This window comes from Astyanax mexicanus, chromosome 12, assembly GCF_023375975.1.
Source record: "Astyanax mexicanus isolate ESR-SI-001 chromosome 12, AstMex3_surface, whole genome shotgun sequence".
In the NCBI taxonomy this organism is placed as follows: Eukaryota; Metazoa; Chordata; class Actinopteri; order Characiformes; family Acestrorhamphidae; genus Astyanax; species Astyanax mexicanus.
The window spans coordinates 46,413,325-46,440,363 of NC_064419.1; the positions used below are offsets into that span (position 1 = coordinate 46,413,325).

The following is a 27,039-nucleotide window of genomic DNA, read 5'->3' on the forward strand; positions in this document are numbered from 1 at the left end:
TATTGTGCGCTGTTTGTTTGGGGAGCCGGTGTGAAAAGCCGCGGGCTCGGCTCGGCTGGCACGGGCCTGCAGACGTCTCCAATACAGGAGATCACTCTCGCACCTCAAAGCCCCCTCTCCAATTAACTCATTTACCCACGATGCACCCTGCCCGGCTAATTGGCTAATTGGTGCTTTAATGATGCGACACGCCATTGTACGCCCTGGTTTTGGTTTCGACAGAGTTGACAGAATTGAAGCAAACACCACTAGTAAAAGTTGTAGTAGAGAAAAAACAATAGGGAAGCAAAAAAAAATACGCTTGTTTGCGAATGTAGTGTGAGAGTTAAGCCTGTTTTCACAATACAAATTTCTCGCTATAATAAATGGACATGGCCTTAATCACTATTATCCATTATATTTTTATTAACAAGGCTAATAAAGTGAATTCATTAATGTGAATGAATGAGCCAGTATTTGAACATTTTTTTAAAAATAGGCACTTTTATTTTAGTTCCTCTCAAATTCAAAGATTTAAGGATTTTATTGTCATTTTATAGAATGAAATTGTATTCCCACAGTCCAGTTACACCCAAACAGCTTATGGTTAAAATAGATAGATATAAAAATAAATTAGAATAGAATATAATTAAAATAAAATAATGAGAGGGGCTCCGAGTGCCGAGGGGGCTTCAGCCATCTAAAGCACTGCCACTATGATTAGGAGATCATCGGTTTAAATCCCAGTCATGCAACTTGCCATCAGCTGCCGGAGCCCTGAGAGAGCACATTTGGCCTTGCTCTCTCTTTGGGTGGGTAGAGTAGATGGCACTCTTTCTTTCCCCTCATCACTCCTAGGGTGATGTGGATCAGCACAAGTCTGTGTGCATCTGTGAGCTGATGTATCAGAACCGAGTCACTGCGCTTTCCTCCGAGCGTTAGCACTGTGATGCTACTCGATAATGCTACAGCATCAGCAGGGAGTCCTAATGAGTAGGTGAGGTAATTGGCCTTTTAAAATGGGGAGAAAAAAAATTATAAAATAAGAAATAAAAACTAGTTTCAATTAAAATACACAAATATTCTTAATAATTAAAAGAATTAAAACATATTGATCTAAAACTGAAGAAAATGAAAAATATGACCAAAAACTGACAACCGAACATGTTTTTGTTTTTTGTAATTTTTTTGTCTTATTTTTCATAAACAAAGCAATCGCAACATTACAATATATATATATATACAGCTCTGAAAAAAGAATTAAGAGAGCACTTCAGTTTCTGAATCAGTTTCTCTGATTTTACTATTTATAGGTTTATTTCTGAATAAAATAACCATTATTGTTTTATTCTATAAACAACAGACAACATTTCTCCCAAATTCCAAATAAAAATATTCTCATTTACAGCATTTATTTGCAGAAAATGAGAAATGACTGAAATAACAAAAAAGATGCAGAGCTTTCAGACCTCAAAAAATGCAAAGGATAAACAAGTTCATATTCATATGAATATGAATCACAGTTTTCATGCATCTTGGCATCATGTTCTCCTCCACCAGTCTTACACACTGCTTTTGAATAACTTTATATATTTTACTCCTGGTGCAAAAATCAGTTCATCAAGCAGCTCACAGCTTGAAGGTTTGATGGCTTGTGATCATCCATCTTCCTCCTGATTATTATATTCCAGAGGATTTCAATTTGGTAAAATCAAGGAAACTTGTCATTTTTAAGTGTTTTTTTTTTATTTATTTTTCAGAGCTGTGTATACATATATATATATATATATATATATATATATATAATATATTGTATTATCACTGCTTAGGAAGCATAAAATTAAAAACTTAAAAAACTCACACACAAAGTCATTTAAAATGACAATAATGCATTTTATCACAATTATTTATGGAACAATATATCGTCCAATCAAAATCGGCGATTGTGACAGCCCCAGTGTGAGTCTGTATATTTGTATATTGAGGGGAAAGTTGGGTCTGATGGTCTGAAAGTGTTAATTAGCCCCGTTGGCCGTCTTGACGAGGCTTAATAAGACGTGAGACAGGGGCAGGCCGAGTGAGGGATGGAGGTCATGGAGGAGCCAAACAGACGGGAAGCCAAAACGAGAGTGACTGATGAAGATGAGAGCCTAATGCAGTGGTCCAGCAGGTCACTGCGAATGAACAGACTAGAGAACGAGAGGAAAAGAGAGAGAGAGAGAGAGAATGAGGGCGAGAGACATCTCTATTTAATGTCCCATTACATTCTGCCTCAAACTTCATTCAAATGTCATATTAGATTACTGAACTTTTCCCTCGCACTAAAAGGTGCAGACCCCCGGAGACAGCCCCATTCATACCACCAGCATAACTCATATCTCTCCATGATGCCGCACTTGACATAAATGACATGAATTCATTTTTTGCTAGCTAATTGTTTGATATTGCTGAATTCCCAGTGTGCCACAGTCCCTCAAATCAGTCTACAAATCATCTGTCACTGATACAGAACCATTACAATGACATAACTCAGGATATCTGCTAACACTGTATTCGAAGGGTGCCTACATAGGGACTTTATTACACATTAATAAGCATTGAATAATGTATTTATAAAACAATGCTTGTATTCAACTTCATATAAATACAGTATATTAAACTATATACACATATAGAGTCTTGGGTTCTCTTAGTAGTGTCACTGAGATGAATACATGATTCTGTTATAACACTGTAATAAAGCCTTGTTAACATAGGACGTTCATAGGATATTTATAGAAGTTTATAAAACATTAACCTATTTTGAACCATTTTTATTTTTTTCTATATATCAGATCTGTAACACAGATAATAGCTGTGTTCATAACTTTATAACTTTATATGAGGACTTTATTACACATTCATAAGCATTGAATAATGTATTTATAAAGCAATGATTGTGCATTTGTTAATAATAATTGATTTAAATACAATATATTAACCTATATACACTATATGTAGAGTCTTGGGTTCTCTTAGTAGTGTCACTGGGATGAATACATGATTCTGTTATAACAGTGTAATGAAGCCTCATTCTATAACCACAGGATGTTCATAGGATATTCATAGGAGTTTATAAAACATGAACATATTTCCCATTGTTTTTTTTATATCAAATCTATAAATTATTAATAGATAATGCATCAACAAAACAGCAATTTTATAATACACACAAACTTCTGCTAACACTTTCTATGGATGTTATCTCTACAAGACTATATACATACATACCCATAACATTTATAATGCATTCTAAACATTATTATACTTCTATTATTAATTAATAGCTGTGTTCATAACTTTATAACTTTATATATGGACTTTATAACACATTCATAAGCATTGAATAATGTATTTATAAAGCAATGCTTGTGCATTTGTTAATATTAATTCATTTAAATACAATATATTAACTTATATACACTATATGTAGAGTCTTGGGTTCTCTTAGTAGTGTGACTGGGATGAATACATGATTCTGTTATAACACTGTAATAAAGCCTTGTTAGCATAGGACGTTCATAGCATATTCATAGAAGTTTATAAGACATTAAGCTATTTTCGAACCATATATATTTATATATCGATATATATCAGATCTGTAACTTATTTATAGGTAATGCATCTACAACACAGCAACTTTACAGTAGACACAAACTTCTGCTAACACTTTCTATGAATGTAACAAATTATAATGCATTCATAAGGCATTATAACCATTATTATACTTCTATTATTAATTAATAGCTGTGTTCATAACTTTATAACTTTATATAGGGACTTCATAACACATGCATAAGCATTGAATAATGTATTTTACAAAGCAATGCTTGTGCATTTGTTAATATCAATTCATTTAAATACAATATATTAACTTATATACACTATATGTAGAGTCTTGGGTTCTCTTAGTAGGGTGACTGGGATGAATACATGATTCTGTTATAACACTGTAATAAAGCTTTGTTAACATAGGATATTCATAGAAGTTTATAAAACATTATGCATTTGTAAGGCATTTTAAACATTATAATACTTATATAATTAATTAAAATCTGTGTTCATAACATGTTATACAGCAGTACCAATATTCAATAATACTTGTCTTGAATATATCTATATATATATATTAGTTCTAGTCACCTATGATGTATTATAACAGGTATTGTGCTTGCTCTTCAAGTAAAGTGACAGACTTTTATTGTGAGATTATATTTATAATTAACGATAGATATACAGTATATACTATTTGACATACATATCAGCACGGCTGATTGCAGTGTATTATATTCATTATAATTCATTATGCATAATATACATGTTTTTAGCCATGTTTGTAATGCATTATAGATGCATTATAATATGTTATGAATGTGGTTAAGAGTCTAATAGAGCGGACATTCATAGAAAGTGTTCCCAAACTTCTTAACTTTTACTTGGACTTTAACTTGGAAGTCAATGTAAAAAGAGTTTATTTCCAATCATTTTGGATCATTTCTATTGGTCCATTCATGAAGAAATTGATAAGAAAACAGTGTAAGGGACAAAGTCCTTGGGCAAGACTCCTAACACTACATTGGCCCAACTCTGTAATAGGATTAACCTTGTAGATCGCTCTGGATAAAAGATAAATGCCATAAATTGAAAGTAAATGTGTATAAAGGAAAAAAATACAACACTAAAACATTACAAATGTCACAAATACAGCTCCAACTCTACTAACTCTCCAACTCTAACCATTTTATATAGTGTAATAAAGCCTCTGTATAATGTAGGTACCCTTCAAATAAAGTGTTACCTGCTATGAATTGATATATATATATATATATATATATATATATATATATATATATATATATATATATATATATATAAATCTATATGTGTTCATCATTCAGTTTCAGTGTATTTACTACGCTTTACTGAATTATAAAAATCTCTCAAGACTCTCTCATCTACCAAAATACATAAATATATATAAATAAATATATAAATATATATATATATATATATATATATATATATATATCAGCCAAAAACTCAGTCTGTCAGTCTGAAGTCGTAACACTGCTAGACTCCCGCTCCTCCGAGTAGCCGTGAGCTACATTAGCGATGACACTGAGTCTGTTTGGCACCGGGTGGGCGGTGGACTGGCCTTCCAAATTAATGTTAGTGCGCCGCTGCTAGCCTTGTACTTCTCTAGCTTAGCGAGTGACTCTGCGAGATGCCTGATGGGGCCGAACAGTGTAATGGTCCATCGCTGGATGGGCGTCCTCCTTCAGCGACGCAGGGCTGTAGCATTAGTTCCATTGAGTGAGTAGACCATCTGCCTGGCATTAACCCCAGAACCCTCCTTCTCTTCACAGGCTGGACAATTTGCTTAATATGGCCTATGGCGTTAAGAGGTAATTAAACTTCACCGAATGCCAGATGTCCCATGTTGACAAAATGATTTCTATCGTTTTTTTGATTCTTCATTTTTCTGAAAAGTCGCTTGCATTCAGTTCAGTTCAAGGTTTTTTCCGTCGCTTCAGTTCTTCTGTTTTTTACTTGATTCTGCTTGATTTCAAACCACCAACCACTCTTAGTGCTTAAAAAGCCAGATTATACTTTCATAATTTCTAGTGTTGAGTATGCATTGTTTGATTATTATGATGACTGCGGGCTTTTTGAGTTTTTTGTATCACGTTTGGTATTTTTCTGTGTTTTTTACTATGTGTATAGCCCTTGTATGGAGGCGTGGCCAGAGGATTCAGGGGCTCGAACCTAAACTCCGCCTAGCTCATAATGCAATGAAGCTCAATAAAGTCATAATGCCATAATGCTTAGGGCTGGGCGATATTTATCTACATTTTAACAATGGACAATACTTATTAGTAATAGTCTACAGTCATTTTGACCTCAAATTTCATGCAATCCATCAAATTAAACAGGATGAATTGCACTGAATATACAATATAAAGAAACATGGGTAGCACTTCCTGTATTCTGAACCCTGTATTCATAATGCCTTATGAATGCATTCATAATGCATTATATGACATGCATAATAATACCTTATAATGACTGTAATAAACCTGTATAATAGCTCATACGTACTGACAGTGACATTCATAACACATTATAAACTACAAATGTAAATGGTAAAAGGTTTATAAAGAAACTGCGTACAATGGCTTATAATATCTGTTCCTAAGAACATTGTACAATATAGTGTACTGTAGCGTAATGCACTATAACACAGATTTGGTATGTGTTGGTATAATGCATTATAATGTGCAGCTAATATTTCTCAAACTAAGCTTTTGTAAAAGTTTTGTAACACGTTATAAAGCCTTATATACAGTCATTACTGCCTTTAAGTGAAAGTTAAGTGAGATTTGAGAAGTGTGTTTTAAACGTGTTTTTTTAACAAGGAAATGTTATCATGCCTTACTTTAGGCATTTGAAAAAACATTTGAAAACTTCACACACTTCACTTTTACTTAAAGCCAGTAAAGAGCACTCGTAATGCTCTATAAGACATTACAGTGAAGCATATTAAAATTAACTTCACGTTAAAAAAAGCATATGAAAACTCACTTCACTTAAAGTCAGTAATATAATGAGTATAAGGCTTTATACTGTGTTACGCACTTTTATAAAAGCTTAATTTGAGAAGTCATAGCTGCATGTGCATAATGCATTATACGAACATATACCAAATCTTTGTTGTAGTGCATTACAAGCATTACAAAGGCAGTAAAGAGCACTCATAATGCTCTATAAGACATTAGAGTGAGGCATACTAAAAGTAACTTCACATTTAAAAGAAAAAGCACATGAAAACTCACTTCACTTAAAGTCATTAATTCAGTGATTGTGTATAAGGCTTTTTAATGTGTTAAGCACTTTTTATAAAAGCTTAATTTGAGAAGTAATAGCTGCATACTTTAATGCATTATACCAAAATATACAAAAGCTGTGTTGTAGTGCATTACAAGCATTACAAAGGCAGTAAAGAGCATTCATAAGGCTCTATAAGGCATTACAGTGAGGCAAAAATAAAAAAAGCATATGAAACCTCACTTCACTTAAAGTCAGTAATATAATGACTGTATATAAGGCTTTATAATGTGTTACGCACTTTTATAAAAGCTTAATTTGAGAAGGCATAGCTGCATATTAGTATAATGCATTATACCAACATATACCAAATCTGTTATAGTGCATTACAAGACTACATTGTACAATGTTCTTATGAACAGATATTATAAGGCATCATACACTGTTTCCTTATAAACCCTTATACTTGTAAGTATATACTCACTGTAAGTACTTGAGCTATTATTAAACAGGCTTTATACAGTCATTATAAGGTATTTTAATGCATGTCATGTAATGCATTATGAATGCAATTATAAGGGTTCATAGGAAGTGTTACCGAAACCCACAGCTGCTGTGTACATTGATGACATCCTAATCACAACTCAGTAAACTGCCATTAATGCCAATGCTCTAATCCCAGCTCTAATCATACTGCAGAAATCCAATTTGCCGTTGTTCCAAACTCTATAGAGGCTCTGTAATTCCTCTAGATGCAGTAAAACCGTACACACTGTACCCCCGAATGACTTAGGTGTTACTGCAATCCCAATTTGGCTGCTAGTTTCTCTTATTTTCATAGCCGTCTCAGACATATGGCAGGGGGTAGGAAGTGAAAAGCTGTTAGAAACAACAGAAAATGCTTCAGGGACCAATGTTGGCCAGTGAGCCTCATTAAATGATTCATGCTATTTTAACATAAACTCCTACCACTGCAGCTTTAAAGCTCCGTCCTATTTCTGGGCGAGGAGGGTGAGAGAGAGCGAGTGAGAGAGCGCGAGAGCGAGGCGGAGGAGGGCGAGAGTTTACCTGGATCCCTGCAGGAAACCTTGTGTTTCACTGCAGGTAGCGCAACCTCTGAACACCTGGGCTTTTTGCTCATGTTTGCTTTTGTGCTGTTGTGGAAGATTAGTGGGGGAATGTCTTTTTTTGTGTGTGATGGATTAAAGCTTACGTTAACATTTTGTTGCACATTTTTTAAATCGTTTTAAGAGTGGAATTGACTGTTGAATTGTTGATGGGAGATGCTGAATTGTTAGCTTGTTAAAAGTGTTTAATTAAAATGTATTTTATGTGTTTTTATTTTTACATAATATAGTAATAATTATGTTTATTCAGTTGTACTTATAGTTAAAATCAATAATGAAATTGATGTGTACATTTATATGAATCAATCATATTAGCATTATGTTGGCTGCATTGTTTTTCTAGCTTAAATCTTATATATTAGATACTCTATGCATATATGTAAGACTGGATGATATGATAAAAAAAAATCACAATATATTTCTTAATTTCAGTCGATGCAATATAATTCCAATATTGATATGAACAACTAAAAATCTAAGTGAATATTTGCACATACAAACTTCTAATAATTTAGAAATAGATATTGCTCTGGAAAAAAAATAAGAGACCACTTAAAAATGATGAGTTTCTCTGATTTTACCAAACTGAAATCCTCTGGAATATAATCAAGAGGAAGATGGATGATCACAAGCCATCAAACCACCAAACTGAACTGCTTGAATTTTTGCACCAGGAGTAAAGCAGCATAAAGTTATCCAAAAGCAGTGTGTAAGACTGGTGGAGGAGAACATGATGCCAAGATGCATGATTAAACTGTGATTAAAAACCAGGATTATTCCACCAAATATTGATTTCTGAACTCTTATAACTCTTAACAAGTTTTGAAAGCTTGTTGTCTGTAGTTTATAGAATAAAACAATGTTCATTTTACTCAAACATAAACCTATAAATAGTAAAATCAGAGAAACAGATTCAGAAACTGAAGTGCTCTCTTAATTTCTTTCCAGAGCTGTAAAAAGACAGACAGACAGAAACAAGGAAAATACTGTATATATAATGTACATATAGCAGTTTATGCTAACTTATTATTTTTATTATCCAGGCTGCCACTGTAAATAAGAAAGCGTTCTTAAAGACTTGCCTGATTAAATAAACATAAAATAGACATTTCCTGATTGTCTAGCCCTATATATATATATAATAGACATTCCGAATATGTATGGAAAGGAATGGAAAAACAGAAAGTATATACATATAGACTGTTATTATCCAGAAAACCAATATTATTACCCAATCAAACACTCATATTGTCGCACATCCAGACAATATGTTTAGAAAAGAAACAGAAAAAAAATCCCTACAAATTATAAAAGCCAGGAGGTGAATCCAGTGAACCCAGACAGTGAGGGAAGATATGCAAACAAGGCAGAGATCATCAGAAGCAGTGGCGCACCATTCAAAACAACTGCAAGACAAAAACACGCTGATTATTTACACCGTGTGCAATTAGCTGTCAGAGAGGTCTTGGCGCAGCGAGGTGGGGTGGGGTGGGGTGGGTACGGCACGGCGCGTGTGCTGGAAGGTAATTAACAAAGGAAGAAGTGAGCAGCGACGGGCGAAGGTGGACGCTATGCGCGAGAGTGGGCTGGCTGCAGGTCAGCTGCTTGTTGCTACGCAACTCCTTTGTCCGTCTGTTTTGCCTCTCGGTCGGCGTGACGAGCGGCGAGAGCACACGTGGCTTCTGCGTGAACAGAGACCAGCATTCCTTAAAGCTACACTGGCCCAGAGTCATACTTATGCTCTTGCTCTTGCTTGCATTCGCACTCTCGCGCTTGCATGCATGCATGCTCTTGCATGCTCTCACACTTTCACATTCGCACTCTGCTTATATAGACAGAAGTCCTCCTTAACCCTCCTGTTATATCAATGTTTCTAAAAAAGAAAGTCTCTGAAAAAAGGTTGATATTAGATTTGTTATTCATATTTATTGTCTTTTCTTAATTTGATGAAGACAATTCATAAAAAATGACGTTTAAATTTCAATGTCTGTTATATTAACCCTGTTTTATTATGTTGACCTGATTTAAAGTCTTTGCTAAAACTAAAAACTAAATATTGCAACGTTACAATGTTTTAATGTTATGTAAAACCATTGTGTTTTTTATGTCTATAGGTCTTTTAAAAGGTATAGTAGTTATAAGTAGTGAAATGTTAAAAAAAAAAGTTTGAACATATATTTCTTTATGAAAAACGAGTGAATTAGCCCAATCGAAGCATTACCTGTTAGACGTAAGGAACACTTTTGCTCCAAATATTGATAGGAGTTAATAATGAAATATTCACACAGATTTTTAGGATTTTTGGGGGGTTTCAGACATATTTTGGATAATTAAACATGCACCAGGTCAATATGACCCGGGAACACCATTGCTGTTCCTGACAAATTAACATAACTGGAGGGTTAAGGCTGTTTTGTATGCATTAAACATAATAAATATCAATATCAATATTTTCCACACATATTTGTGTTCTAATAATCTTGAGGTAACTTGGACATTCAGTTTTATAATCTCTAAATATAATTCTCTAAACACAATTCTTATAATACTTATATAATACTACATAATACTACATTATATTACAATATAATAATGCCAGACTTACTTGCTAACATGTTTATTTAAATGTAATTATATAAATTTACTGTTTGTGTGTTAAATTCTAGGACCATGTCCTTTATTCTCACCCAGAGAATAAAGGCTTTAGTAAATTTGATTTGATTTGAAGATTTGAAGATAGCAGGAGGGTTAAAACTATACTCGCTCCGCGCTCACTCTCGCGCTCACTCTCGCGCTCGCTCTCGCGCTCATGTTTACTCATGTGGCCTCTGCTTGGACAGACAGGAGCCTTCCCCCGAATCCTTCTAGTCCTGCGCCTGAGTGCAGCACTAAAGCTATGCTGGCCCTCGTTCTCTCTCTCGCGCATCCGTTCACTCTCGCGCTCGCAGATGACTGGCATCCAAATTACCATGCAGCCAGCCATTTCTTTCCCCCTCTCTCTCTCTCTTTCTTTCTTTCTGTAACACTGCCTGTCTCTCTCTCTCTCTCTCTCTCTCTCTCTCCTCGTGCCCTTCTTCTTCTTCTTTTTCTCCTCAAAGATGAGTAATGGAGCCAGATTCATTATTTACACAGAAACACGCCGTAATTGAAGTTATGAGATGGTTGCTTGTCAGCGAACGTAAAGTGAGCCGATGTGCAATTATACTCCTCGTTTGCATAATGAGATGCGTCCGACGCCGCACAAAAGAGGGCTGGGAGAGCGTCGGGGGCGGACGGGGGGGTTAGAAAAGAGACAGACGCTCCGACTTTTGCCAGGACGCGGTAGCTAAAGCGCAGATGAAACGTCTGAGTAATTCTTGGCAAAACAAGAAGCAGGGAATTGGCCGGCCCTGTGGTCCGCGCAGCGCTATCGATCACAGTCACACACACTGCTGCAGAGGGTGTGGGTGGAATACACACTCCGTTTCCCATGCCAGGCAAGCCTGAAAGCACCAGCGCGCTTCCATTTTCCATTTTACCCTAATACCTCACCGGTGCCGCATATACACACACATATATATAAATATATATACACACATATATGCATATAACCATCACACAACACGATGGGTTCGCCTGCTACCAGCCGTCCCGTCGTGCCTTGCCGTCGCCGTTGTTCATTGTTCGTTGTCTGCAGCAAAGCGGAAATCTCAATTAAAGCCCCCTCCCAATAATGCCTATAGTCATTCCTGGAGAGGTGGCATACGAAATGAACCTTTTATCCAATTTACCTTTTATTTAAAGTGGAAATTTCCTTTAAGCGGAAAGGCAATTAACTGAAGTCAACTGAGCATTCAAATTTCTGTATCGAGAGAAAGAAAAGAGAGAGGGGGGGAGAAGAAAAAGGCAAGATTACAAGGGGAACGAGAGCAGATTTACTCAGTTGCATTCTAAATCTCCCATGAATTCGAGAGGTATTAATGCGACGAGTTCCTGCAATTTACTTCCTCCAATAGATGCACTCAGGAAGACAGCGAGAGAGAGAAAAGGCGCGACGTGTCTCTGGCATTTTCCCGCAGCCCTCCCGCAGTCTACAGTGCAGCCTTTTCAGCCCCGACACAAAAAGCCACCAGGCGCCTTCCTTTCAGCCCCGAGCCGATATTGAACAGAAACTTCAAATCATCTTAAATCAAGAGCAATAGATTCGATTCAAAAGACGCCGCAGATCCAAGAAGCCCGAGCAGACGAGGCTGAGAGGCAGATGAAGGCCGGTCCCTGTCGAGAGACAGTAGCAGCAGCAGCAGAAGCAGCTGAAGCTCTTTTAATCGTGTTTCGGATGTAGACTAGAGTAGTGTAGTGTAGAATATTGAGCTATTGGCACATTTGTTAGAACATCACTTTAGCTCAGGGGTGTCAAACTTGGGGTCCACACTGAGCTGCAGGTTTTTTTATTCTGTTTTTTACTGTACAACCAGCAGCCAGAGCTGAAATATGAATAGGAGTTCTCATAATGTTCTACCCATATAAAAACTAAAAAAGAGTCTTTAAAAAGAGCCAAAAGATTGGAACAGAGTCAGCATGGTAGTGGGGAAGCCTTCCACACATGATGTGGAGATCTGTGTAAGAGCAGCAGCCATGCCAGAAACACTCTGGCCATTTCTAAGCTGAGTACCACATGTTCAGCTCATATCCGTGTTGAGTGCCTCATGTGCCAACACCCCGGTTGCTGAGTATAATAATAAGGCAGCTGGCCCAAGCCACATGTGCCAACACCCCAGTTCCTGAGTATAGTATGGGAATTGGCCCAAGCCACATGACCCATCAGCCCTGTTTGTAGGGTGCAAGACGGCAATCCACCCAAGCTGCTTGTGCCAACACTCCAGGTGCTGAGTATAATACAGCAGCGGGCCCAAGTCCCATGTGCCACCACCCCGGTTGCTGAGTATAGTATGGGAATTGGCCCAAGCCACATGTGCCAACACCCCGGTTGCTGAGTATAATACGGCAGCTGGCTCAAGTCCCATGTGCCAACACCCCTATTTGTAGGGTACAAGAAGATAAGACGGCCAACACCCCAGTTGCTAAGTATAGTCTAGAAATTGCCCCAATCCACATGTGCCAACAGCCCTATTTGTAGGGTACAAGATGGCAAGACAGCAATCCACCCAAGCTGCTTGCGCCAACACCCCAGTTGCTGAGTATAATACAGCAGCCAGCCCAAGTCCCATGTGCCAACACCCCGGTTGCTGAGTATAATACGGCAGCTGGCTCAAGTCCCATGTGCCAACACCCCTATTTGTAGGGTACAAGACGGCAAGACAGCAATCCACCCAAGCTGCTTGTGCCAACACCCCAGTTACTTAGTATAATACAGCAGCCAGCCCAAGTCCCATGTGCCAGCACCCCAGTTGCTGAGTATAGTATGAAAATTGGCCCAAGCCACATGTGCTAACACCCCTATTTGTAGGGTAAATGACGGCAAGACGGCAGTATATCCAAGCTGCTTGTGCCAACACCCCGGTTGCTGAGTATAGTATGGGAATTGGCTCAAGCCAACACACTGTTTGCTTTCAGTATATTATGGGAATCGTCCTATGATGCTCGTGCCAACACCTTGGTTGCTGAGTTTACTATGGGAATCGTCTTACACCACTTGTGCCATCACACCCCAGTTACTGAGGATAGTACAGCAGCCAGCCCAAGTCCCAAGGAATAGCACCCCCTGTTTGTAGAGCATAATATTGGAATAATCCTGAGCTGCCTGTGCCCATACTGTAGAATCAGAGTTTAAACAACATTATTAATTATTATTATAATGCATTATTACACCAAAATGTAAAGGTCTGTTCGATTTTATCAGTCATGTCAAATTTGCTGTTAAAATAATAATAATGTCGCCCAAAACATAGAGATAGGAGGCTGGTCACACGTGACCTTAGATAACTTACATACTGGCATCGCAAAGATGGCCGCCGGGTGAACTGATTACAGTCTTAGATTTAGTCAAACAACTGGATTAAAAAGACACTGCAGCCTCTTCAACCCAATGTGGACAGGTTTAACACCCCTGAGATAATATAAAAACATATATAAAACTATAACCAAACTTTCCACTGAGAATGTTTGTTCCCCAACTGGTGCTAAAAAGTGAGGATGTGTGTCTGTCTTTTTGTTTGTGATGTTTGTGATGATGTTTGCTTGTTTGCTTCCATGCTGCAACAGCAACTTTTCTAAAATGTACTTCTCTCTCTCTTTTTCTCTTGTCTCTTTCTTTCTTTTTTCTCGAATCGTTTCCAGGTTCTCCCCCATCACCATAGATAGCATGACCAGTCTCGTAGGGATGAATATTCCGGGACACACCGGCACGGGCTGGTGCATCTTCGTCTACAACCTGTCCCCGGATTCGGACGAGAGTGTCCTGTGGCAGCTCTTCGGGCCGTTCGGAGCCGTCAACAACGTCAAGGTGATCCGCGACTTCAACACCAACAAGTGCAAGGGGTTCGGATTCGTCACCATGACAAACTACGACGAGGCGGCCATGGCCATCGCCAGTCTGAACGGGTACCGGCTGGGCGACCGCGTATTGCAGGTGTCCTTCAAGACCAACAAGACCCACAAGTCCTGAACTCCCTTCCCCACCTCCCCAACCCCCCCCCACTCTCGCGTAGCCCCGTAAAGAGAAAAACAACCCAACACCACCACTACTACTACTACTAACACCCACCTCAGCCCACACAGCTAGCCTACTCCAAACAGGAACGAAACCAACCAACAAACCAACTAAAGAGAACTGGATATGGCTTATAATATACCTTTGGACCTATAAGCCAATGTTGCCTAAGTATTACGAAAATTAAAAGAAAAAAAAAAGTAAGAAAATGATATTAATGATTTGGAAGACCTGTATAAGTGGTACAGGCATTCTGTTGTATATCCTTTGAGTTTCTCGTGGTCGTTTATTCTTCTTCTTCTTCTTCTTCTTCGTTTCTCTCTCTCTCTCTCTTTTTCTCTCTTTTTTCTCTTTCTCTGTAAAAACAGTAGCAAAACCAGTCCGCCCTTATTTCGACGAGGAAGAGAAGAATGTCCTTCTTTAGATTGAACTCTCTCTTGGTCTCTCTCTCTCTTGATTCAGGTTTTCCTTTTATCGTTTTTTCCTCTTTTAAAAAAAATCCGGATCCACTGTCGTTAGTATACAACGCCTCCCTGGGAAGAGAACGGGAGGGGGCTCTTTTTAAAAAGATATAAATAGAAATAGAAATATATATATATATACATATAGAAATATATATATATAGAAATAAATCAGTGATCATTCATTCATTTGTTTTTTGGTGAATATTATTGAAGCCCCTAAAATGTAAGGTAAATTGACAGGGATGGTGCCATCCCTTTTCTCTAATGCAGAAGAAATTTGAAGATTTCTAACATTGTTTTGTTTTGTACTGAAAACAGAACACAACATGTCTTTCCTCACGAGGGATCGGGAGACAGGGAGAGGGAAGGGATGGGTTAGCATTCCTGTTGAGATATATACAAAAAAAATACACACACACACACACATTAAATGAACACAAACACATGAACACACACACACATACATACACTTGCACACAGACATATATGTATATATATATATATATATATATATATATATATATATATATATATATATATATATATATATAAATAAATGCATACAGATACACAAACATACACATATACACACACTCACACACACTGTTGCCAAAGAGAAAATCTCTTTGCTTGAAAATGGGTTTAGAAAAAAAATGAAAAAATAAAGAGAAAGAAGATCTATTTTTATAAATAATGATTAAAATAATAATTATTGAAGAATTTTTACATGAATCTGGATTTGAAAAAAAAAGAGAAAAATATTTTGACTGGCTAATTAGGGGTCGGGGGGAGGGGTCAGGTGCCACCTTGTCTTGTTCGTTCTGCCGTGGTACTTTTTAGGAATCAAAGGTCATTTGTTTTTCGGGGAGAACCAGATTGGCAACGGTTTTGTAGACGGACGGTTTTATCAAGAGATGCAAATTCAGGCAGGTAATTTTTCATAGCACGTAATTGTTCAACAGCGATACCCAATAGGAGAGGGACAGGGGTCTTCCCAGGCCTGACGCATCCTCGAGTCGCGTAGTCAAGAGCCCAGAGTACGGCCACACATTCGTCCACTCATTTTCTTTCCATCGTCAGTCTTTGGGATATTTCGGTAACGCATACTCTTTCTCTCTTTCTCTTTTTCTCTCTCTCTCTCACACACACACACAGACACACACAGAGACACACAGACACACACACACACTTTTCCTTCCTCCATCATTTAGAGAAAACACAAGAAAACAACATTCTTACGGTTCCTTTCACTCTGATTTCGTCATCTTTGCATTTGAGATGTACTTCCTTTAGCGATCGACCGTAGGTGCTATATTACATGGTTCACATATCTTATTAAATATCCGAGTTTGTTGTTCTGTGTGTTATTTAGAGAAACTTTAAAAAAAAAAGAAAAAAGAAACTTCGATGTTGGCATTAAATTGAGCTGCTGTTTTTTTTTGTTTGTTTTTTTGTTATTTTTTTCTTTTCTTTTCTCGGTTGATTTCCGACCGTCGGCCCCCCGCGTCTGGCCCAGAGCATCTCTTCTGCGCCCGGAGAAGCCGGACGAGCAAAAGCAAAAGCTTCGGGCCTCGTAAGAATCACTTATGGAGTTTTTCCTTCTCCTTTTTTTTTTTTTTTTGGCTTGCTGACATATAGGTTACTTGCTGAGTGTACAGCGTTTGTCAAAACTCAATGATAATTAGCTAGTTTCGTTAGTCTAGTATTCGTTTCCTCGGAGGATCTATTACAAATGTGTCTTTCTTTGTTGTGTACAAATAGATGATATATAGTCTACATTTGTTTTACGATCTATCTCTCTCTCTATATCTATGAGTTGTCACTGTTTTTTGGTTCGAGCTTGTCTTTTTTCATATGAAAACTTTATGAAGTGATGGTTCAGTTACTTAGAAAAACTCGTGAGGAATCCTGTTTAATATGTTGTCATGTCGCTTGTGGATAAAAAAAAGAAAAATTGGATTCGTATAATTGATTTTTTGTTTTTGAGTTTTTGAGTTTATGTTTTTGAGTTTTTGTTTGGTTATGTTCTAATATTATTATTATTGATTATGATCTTTTTTTTTTCCTTCTTGGGAGTTTTTGTTTACCGCTGCGGCAAAAAGAAACCGGACAAAAAAGCTTCTTGAAAAAGAGTTTGAATTTGTATTTATTTATTGGTTTAAATTATTTATTTATCTGGAATATATCTCTCTATATATATATTTATTACTTAATTTATTGGGTTGTTTCTGTTTGTTTGTTCGTTTGTTCGTTTGTTGTTACGTTGTCTGTGTTTTTGTGTGATTCTGGTACAGGGAGGGGGGGGTGTTTCTGAGCTAAAGGGAACAAACGACTAGGGGAGACGCTCTTCCATTAGTCCTGTGCACTGAGAAATTTTAGTACGTTTGTGCTTTGTACCAATATATCAAAATTACAATATAAAAAAGTTTAAAAGTCAAAAACGAAAAAAATGTCAAGAGGGTTGGTGAGGCTCTTCCCTTATTACTAGAAACAGTTACTCGCTATGCATAACCTAGTCGATAGTTAAATTTGCTATTGCTTTTTTCTTGTCTTGTTAAACATAAATCTTTAAATCTTTTTCAATAAAGTTTAGTCTTAATAGAATGTTATAACAGTTGTTCTCTGGTTCAATATAACCTGTGATAAGTTTGTGTAGTTTTAAAAGCCGCGTCCCGCCCTCCCTCCACACACTACCGTTGCTTTGCGATCCAACTTTATGCAAAAATGTGGGTCTGAAACATAGTTTCTCATGGATTTTTAAACGGCATTCGACATTTTTCGGCTGGCGCCGCCTGGATTTTTCCGAGATGACCGTTGTACCGCTACATCGTCCATCGTTTTCGCTCTCGTTTAACTCTCGTCATCATCATTGCATTGGACCTACCGGCGGAGAGCTCGGCGTTACATTTTTAAACTCAAAACCTTAATTTCGAAAACGACGACATTTCTACCATTTTTTGCATTGCATACGACATCACGACTCCAAAAAAAAACAAAAAAAGAGAAGCATAGACGCTGATTGTACTGGTCGAAATGAAATAGAAGCTATAGAAGATGATATTTGATAGATGACACCCGTTATATATTTTCTATGATGAATATATAGTCTATTTTGAGAGGTGAATTTAGTGAATGGCTCTTTGAGAGTGGGGGGGGAATCAGCTCATGTTGAGATAGAACTGCTGTGAATGTTGGAGAACTACTACTACGACTACTTTTAACTACTTTAGACACATATAAACACATATACATACACTTACTGATACCTGCACACTGCACACTCATACACTGATACACATTCATATACACTCGTCCATACACCTCCGCCATCAGTCCTTCAGTCCTTTAGTCCTTCAGTCAGTCGGTCAGTCAGTCCGTCCATCAGTCTATCAGTCTATCAGTCTATCAATCCATCCTCTGCAGCCCTCCTCCAACCCCACCGCCGCTCACGGGTGGCAGGTTGAATTATGCAACGACCCCAGTAGAATGTTGTTCTGATGTAGGAGCTAATTTTGTCTTACATCACTTCCTCCTCTTCGCTCATGAGACGACGATGACAACGACTATGACTACGACTACTATGACATCATCACCCTCCGCTTTGAGTGTGTGTGTGTTGGTTGTGTGAGTGTGAGAGTGAGAGTGAAAGAGAGAGAGAGAGAGAAAGAAAGCTTTTTTGAAGTGCGTAAGTGAATGGTTGTGAGTGTGAATGTGAGTTTGGGGGTGGGTAAAAGGGGGGTTCTGGTGGGGAGGGATACGTGCCGTTAGGAGAGGGGGTTTTACGGGGGGTGAGGTAGGGTGTAGGGTGTGGGGTGTGTGTGGGGGGGTGGGTGGGTGAACACGGGGCCGTGCCTCCGCGGTGCGCGCCGCCCCAAAAAAAAAGAATCGCCAAAATCGCTGTGGCTCACTTTCTCCCCTTGTAGCGCCTTATAGTGGCAGCCTGCCAATAGGAAACCAACAGCCAGTAGTGTAGGAGGGAAGGCCAAGTGAGGAACAAGGCTCTTGTCATTTTTCATTTTTCTCCTGAAGATGTGTTTGTTTACTATCTGAGAATCTATAAATCTTTAAAGACAAAAAAGACGATAAAAAAAAAATATGTTCACTGGACCAAGCTGGTCTCTCCTACTTACGTTATTACTTAACTATCAATTATTGATTATTGTTATTATGATTACTATTATTCTTATTATTCTTATTCTTATTATTAATCAAATTACTGCGATGAATGACTTCATGTTATCCTTGCTAGTTTAGGTCATTTCTGAAAACTGGAAACAAAATATGGAAAAAAAAAAATCTTGCTGTAAATGTTTTTTTCTTTTTCATAAACTGTTGTGTTTGAATTATTTGTACTTTTGAATGTTGGGACAATAAAATGAGGTGTTGAAAGCTGTGCTCTGCGCATGTGGTGTTTAAAAATATATATATATATACATATATATCCTGCATACATAATGCACTGAGAATGTGTTGTTTATAATGCGCTATATAGCGCATATAATAATACCTTAGAACAATTAGAGGGGTGAGCGATAAAGGCTGTAAAATAATATCACAATATTTCAGGGTATTTTTGCGATAACGATATTATTGACGATATATGACAAAACATTGAATTAAAAATATATAATAATAATTGAGATTTTTTACCATATTGTAACAGATGTATGAATGATCCAGCATGTCATGATGCTAATAATGTACTCCAGAACTGAAGTAAAATAAATTTTACTTAGGGTTTACTAAGTGTTTATAGTGCATATATAACATTTTGAGTACTACAAAGGTGTTTATAATGCATTATATACGACAGCTAATGCTTTACAACAGATAGGGTTGGGCGATATGGCCGTAAAATAATATCACAATATTTTAGGGTATACAAAACTTATATATAAAACCAGATTTTAACAGAAGTCAGTGACCCAGCATGTGATGATACTAATAACTCAAACCAAATATCCAGAACTGAAGTAAAATAAATTTTACTTAGGATATTAATTTACTAAGTATAATAATTTACTAAGTGTTTATAGTGCATATATAACATTTTGAGAACTACAAAGGCGTTTATAATGCATTATATAGCTAAGATCATACTTTATAACAGCTAGAGTTGGGCAATATGGCCATAAAATAATATCACAATATTTTAGGGTATGTAATAATTGACATTTTCACCAGATTGTAACAGAAGTCAATAATCCAGCATGTCATAATGCTAATAATGCACAAATATTCAGAACTGAAGTAAAAAAAAAATACTTAGGGTATTTAATGACTGCATAATACTTTACTAAGTGTTTATAGTGCATATATAACATTTAGTGCAAAGGTGTTTATAATGCATTATATAGCACAGCTAATACTTTATACCAGCTAGGGGTGGGCGATATGGGCGTATAATAATATCACGATATTTTAGGGTATATAAAACTTATATATAAAACCAGATTGTAACAGAAGTCAGTGATCCAGCATGTGATGGTACTAATAAGCACTCAAAATATCCAGAATTAAAGTGAAATTAATTATAGTGTACAGATATAATCTGTCTGTAGTAGATATATAATGGGAAATGAAAACAATGTGATAATATTTAAGAATATTGGGATATTATTGAGTATGATACGATATGAAACACCTATTAATTACATGATGTGATAAGCTTTTATAATAACTCATTTATAATGCTTACAGCGCATATATAATACATTATAGAGTACAAGTATAGGACTTAATAACAGTTTCATAATGCCTTATGAATGTAATATCTGGTGTTAAAAAAAAACATATACATAATGCACTACAAATGCATTTATACAGTATTAAGCATTACACAGTATACAAAAAAGCCCTGTAATCATAATGCATTACATACAACAGCAGCTAATACCTTACATTACTGTCACAAGCTTGTGTAATAACTCAAGTGATTATAGCACAAATATAATACATTATAGAGTATAGGTATGGGACTTTCATAATGCTTTATGAAGGTAATGTCACCAAGTGTCCTGTACACAAATGCATTATTAATGCTTTATATAGCATACATAATACATTATAATGACTGTCATAAGCTTGTTATGACAAGCTTTTAATTTATTAAAATTGATTATTAATTGATACTAGTTAAAACATTATTAAACATTAATATATTTTAATACTTCAGAATATTGTAAATCCTTTAAATTAATAACAAATTGAAATATTAGTTAACATGTACCATTAATGGAAAGTGTTGCAGCTTGTATATTAATCGAATAATAAGTACTTACAGTACAGTATGATATAAAGTATACCTTTTGATAAAGATAGGTTTTATAATGCCTTTTAAATAATAGCTCCTTTTGAGTAATGTTTTAATCCATATTAAGAACTGATTAACTAAGTAAAGAAAAAAAAATACTTTAAGAAATCATTTTAAGAACTTTGAAAGTATCCTCAAGTGCAGTCTCCGCAAAGACCATCAAAAACATTATAATGATGAAACTGGCACTCAACAGGACTGCCGCAGGAAAGAAAGTTGTACAGGATAAGTTCATCAGAGTTACCAGCCTCAGAAAGTTAACAGCTCATCAGATAATATATTATATATTTCTTTATATTGTTTTATATAACACCTTATTAGAGTATTTGAGTATTATAAGTGCTTCATACTGGCTTTATAAGGTAAAAAAAATATTATAAGGTAATGGAGTACCACTTTAAAATAATACTACCTTTATAAAGGGTTTATGTATGGCTTATGGCTTAAGGAGTTTAATAATGGTTATTAATTAGGTTGCAAATACTATAAAACACATTAATAAGCAGTTCATGAATATATAAACAGAAATGGCAACATGTTTCAAAAACATGTTTAAAAGAAAGTTCACTTATTCCTTTGAATTTCTCTCAAGAAAGTCTTTATTTTCAAGAAATAGTTCACTGTATGTATGAAAAGAAAATCACTCCTGTTACTGGAACTCACTCCTGTTACTTTCTAATGTTTTGAGTAACAAGAATGAGGTTTTTAGCACAGAAATTAAGTGTGCTAAAAAGTGCGTTTTAAATGCAAAGTAAATGTTATAATGCCTTACTGTAGGCATTTGAAAAGACATTTGAAAACACACGTCACTTAAAGCACTCATAATGCTCTATAAGACATTACAGTGAGGCATAACAAATTTACTTCACATTTTAAAAAAGCATACAAAAACTCACTTCGCTTAAAGTCAGTAATGACTGTACAAAAGGCTTTATAATGTGTCATAGCTGCATATTATAATGCATTATACCAAAATATACCAAATCTGTGTTTTAGTGCATTACAACACTACATTGTACAATGTTCTTATGAACAGATATGTTAAGGCATTATATATGCCGTTTCTTTATAAACCCTTATATTTGTAGTTTATAATGTGTTATGAATGTTGCTGTAAGTACTTATGAGTTATTATACAGGCTTATTACAATCACTTTCTATGAATATAATCTCTATTAGACTCTATAACCACATTCATAACATATTATAATGCATTCATAAAGAATTATAAACATTAATAACCCAAAAAAAATTAATAACCCATTATAGCCATGTTTATTATGCATTATGACTTGTGATCATAACACATTATAAGCTGTGCTTATAATATCTATGTTAAAATAGTTTATTTATATATCATTAATAATCTAGTCCCACAATGAAAGTCTGTCGCTTTACTTGGAGTGCACAAAGACCTGTTATAATACATTATAATTGACTATAACTAATATTATATTCAAGACAAGAATAATTCATGAGTGGTTAAAAATATATTTATATGATTATTGAGGGTGTGTTAATAAGTCGGAAGCTATTTTAGTCATAAGTTTATTGGTATTGATGTATAACATGTTATAAACACAGCTATTAATGCATTATAATCACAGTTCATGATGCAAAATAAACATGGCTATGATGAATTATAATTTTTTAAAAATATGTATAGCCATGTTTATAATGCCTTATGAATGCATTATAATGTGCTATAGAGTCTTATAGAGATGACATTCATAGAAAGTGTTACCACCATCATTGTGAGGTATTATGCATGTCATATAAGGCATTATGAATACAGGGTTCATAGGAAATGTTGCCAGAATCTTCTATGGGGTATTATTTATGCCATTTAACGCATTATAAACCCATTAATAATGCATTATAAGTACAGTATTCACAGAAAGCGTTACTGAATAAACTTTAGCGGAACTAAAACTCTTCCTCCCGAGCTCCAGGTTACGTTTAATGGAGCGGCTGGAGGATCCAGACCTTTTAGGTATGCATGGAGGACTTTTTTCCTTCAACCCCACAGGATCTAAATGTCACTTGAGCTCCTCCTTTTGATATGAATTTGATGACTTATCAAAATGAGTATAAATGCCAAGGTCATTACTCTGTGGTGCGGGTCAGAATCAAAGCCACTGAAATGTCTACTGTATTATCACATTAATATGCTTCCTTTAGTCAATCAAGCACGGCGGCCGGTGTGAGCGCACCAACATCAAGAGTGTGAGCATAGTGCCCCCTGCATTCACAGCCGAGAATTAACTCAAACCGCCTTAAATACAGGAGAAAAGCAAAGACTGTGGGCTCAGAGTTTACAGCAGCAGTCTGAGAAGACTGGGAAAAAATCAGAGACCACTTAAAAATGATAAGTTTCTGAGTTTCTTTGATTTTACCAAATAGAAAACCTCTGCAATATAATAATCAAGAGGAAGATGGATGATCACAAGCTGATCATCAAAGCAAACTGACCTGCTTAAATTTTTGCAACAGGAGTGTAAAAAGCATAAAGTTATCCAAAAGCAGTGTGTAAGACTGGTGGAGGAGGAGAACATGATGCCAAGATGCATGAAAAAAACTGTGATTAAGAATTAAGAACCAAATACTGATTTATGAACTCTTAAAACTTTATGAATATGAACTTGTTGTTTTCTTTGCATTATTTGAGGTCTGAAAGCTCTGCATCTTTTTTTATTTCAGCCATTTCTCATTTTCTGCATATAAATGCTATAAAAAAAACACATATTCCTATAAATAGCAAAATCAGAGAAATTGATTCAAAAACTGAAGTGGTCTCTTAATTTTTTCCAGAGCTAAAAAAACATAATAATAACACTATACCAAAAGTTATGTATGCAAGAAACTAGTGATGTACTTAATGAAATGGCATAATACTCAGCAGATGAGCCAAAACATTAAGACCTAATAGTCTTAATAGTCACCTGTGTAAGTCGTACAAACATAGCTCTCTGTAAGAAAAAAAATATTTTATTTACTTTATTAACACACTATTAAATACAAAAGGAAGCTTAAATTGTGCTGAGCAATAAGAAATTACATAAAATAACTATTTTTTTTCTTCTTTATCAAATTAGGGTCCCTACATTTCTTGCATACACCTGTCATTATAACTGTTTCTGTTTCAAATTCTCCGTTTCAGGCTTTCTATTCCTCAATCCTATAACTGAGCTCTTCCTATGAATAACTATAAATAGACCATTTCACCATTTTGGGAGAAATCAGTTATTATAACTTTTTCAACTTTTTTTTTTTTTTACAATATAAAAACAAAAAGTGCTTTATTTAATTTTTTTTCTTCTTCTTCTTTCAGATAGGCACATAAAATAAACTAACTTACAATAATAGTAAAGAAAGTAGCTGGTTTCTCCCTAAAAGGAAAAAAGAAATCGATGCATGTTTTTTCATTCATAAGTGGTCATAATATTTTGGCTCATGTGATTAAATGTTTTTTTTTCCTCACTAGATTACTGTGTAAAATCATAAGAAGCATTTTAATTATTGTAGGAAATTTGTGCAAGAAAAATATTATTAAAAATTTTATAAAAAGAAATTGCTCAGTCCTATAACTGAGCCCCTCTTATAAATAGCCATATATTGACCATTAAAAAAAAAACTTAACAATATAAAATAAAAAGTGTTTAAAAAAGACTTATATTTCTTCTTTCATGAAGACAATTAAAATAAAATACATTACAATGATATTAATAATGATATTAATAATAATAATAATAATAATAATAATAATAATAATAATAATAATAATAATAATAATAATAATAATAATAATAAAGAAAGTAGCTGATTTATCTCTAAAAAGAGTGTATATTGATACATAATGTTTTGGCTCATGGGATTAAATGTTAAATAAGATTTTCTAAGGGAAAACATTTATACACACTGTTAAAAAAAATCTAATATTTAAATAAAAAAATATTTTAGCAATGAAGAATACTTTTATTTTAAGTTTATTTTTTGTTAAAAGTACTAAAAGTCTAAAACTTAAAAAAAAGACAGAAAGTGCATTGATTACATTAACACATAATAATTGCGTGAATAATAATATTTTTTTAACTTTTAAAACTTTAAAAAGTGATTTTTTTTAGACTTTTATTTCTTCTTTCATTTCATAAAGGCTCTTAAAATAAAATAAAATAACTTTAGTACAATAGGAAAGAAAGTAGTTGATTTTTGGTGATTTTTTTTATATATGCTTATTCATAATGACTATATAAGTCATCAAGAATTGAGTTTACACTGTTGCCCATGTAGATTATTGAGTTATAATGTAATTATTATAGAGTAATAATTAAATTGATAATTGGAGTTAGAGAGGTTTAAGAACAGGACGTTAGGAGGGTTTTTTTTTTTTTTTTTTAGAGTAGACTTCATGGCAGCGCAGTTTTTACGAGAGCGCTAAATTCATACCACCTCCACACAGCGGCGGAGTATATCATTAATATATTTAACCGTGATAAAAAGTAAGTGGTGGTGGAGGCTGAAGTCATTTCCTCGGTGTGATGGTGAGAGCAGGGGGTGAGGAGGGATGGAAGGACGAGAGGACGGGGAGATAGAGAGAGAGAGAGAGAGAGAGAGAGATCAGTGGAGTGATAAAGTCCTCCAGTCTGTCCGAGCCTCTCCACACTGTTAGAGGCTTAATGAGGTGAGAGGCTCGTAAAGGGAGCGATGTGACAACATGAGTCACTCTGCCCCCCATACGCCTTTAACATTCCTCTCCAACCAGCTGCCAGCCTTCAACCACCACCTCCACCACCTCCACCAGCTCTCCCATACATCATTACCATCTCCAGCATCTCTTACAGCATCTTCACCCCCTGAACCCTCCTCTTATTATCAAGATGAAATATGAGCTTAAGCTAAATTTACTTTCATTTTATGAAGAAAAAGAAGAAAAAATAGAGTCAACCTTCTAGTAACACTAGTTCATGTCTACATACGGCACCACTTTAAAATAAGACTACCTTTATAAAGGGTTTATAAATGGTTTATAAATCATTAATAATCATTTATAACACATATGTAACACTATTTGCCAAATAGTGAACCCACAGACATCTATATTGTTGTCCTTTCTACGTATGTGTTATAACTGATTATTAATGATTTTTAAGGCATTTACAACCTAATTAGTAACCAATAATGAATTAATTGTAAACCATTTATAAACCCTTTATAAAGGTAGTCTTATTTTAAAGTGGTACTGAGAAGTGTATGTAGGGTACAACTTTAAAATAAGACTACCTCTATAAAGGGTTTATAAATGGTTTACAATAATTTACTAATGGTTACTAATTAGGTTGTAAATGCCTTAAAAATCATTAATAATCAGTTATAACATATACGTAGAAAGGGCAACAATATAGATGGCTGTGGGTTCACTATTTGGCAACAACAGGTCATTGTTGCCCTTTCTACGTATGTGTTATAACTGATTATTAATGATTTTAAGGCATTTACAACCTAATTACTTACCATTAATCATCTAATTGTAAACCATTTATAAACCCTTTATAAAGGTAGTCTTATTTTAAAGTGGTACCCAAAAATATTTTAGCAATGTCTACATGGACTTCTCAATACTGAAAAGTACTGACGTGCTATACT

The 27,039-nt window shown here is 35.3% G+C and overlaps 1 protein-coding gene across 8 annotated transcripts in view; it reads left to right on the plus strand.

The window, feature by feature from the left end:
- Positions 1-19,476, plus strand: part of elavl4 (ELAV like neuron-specific RNA binding protein 4) — a 176,947-nt gene extending 157,471 nt beyond the window's left edge. For 6 of the 8 annotated variants that reach the window (XM_049486068.1, XM_022671020.2, XM_049486070.1 and 3 more), the window contains 2 exons: positions 5,385-5,423; positions 14,247-19,476. In XM_049486068.1, coding sequence (XP_049342025.1) covers positions 5,385-5,423; positions 14,247-14,574 — 367 coding nt within the window. In that variant the 3' untranslated portion in view covers positions 14,575-19,476. The remainder of the gene's footprint in view (positions 1-5,384; positions 5,424-14,246) is intronic. The other 2 variants (XM_049486069.1, XM_022671022.2) reach the window with 1 other exon arrangement.
- The last annotated feature ends 7,563 nt before the right edge of the window (positions 19,477-27,039 follow it).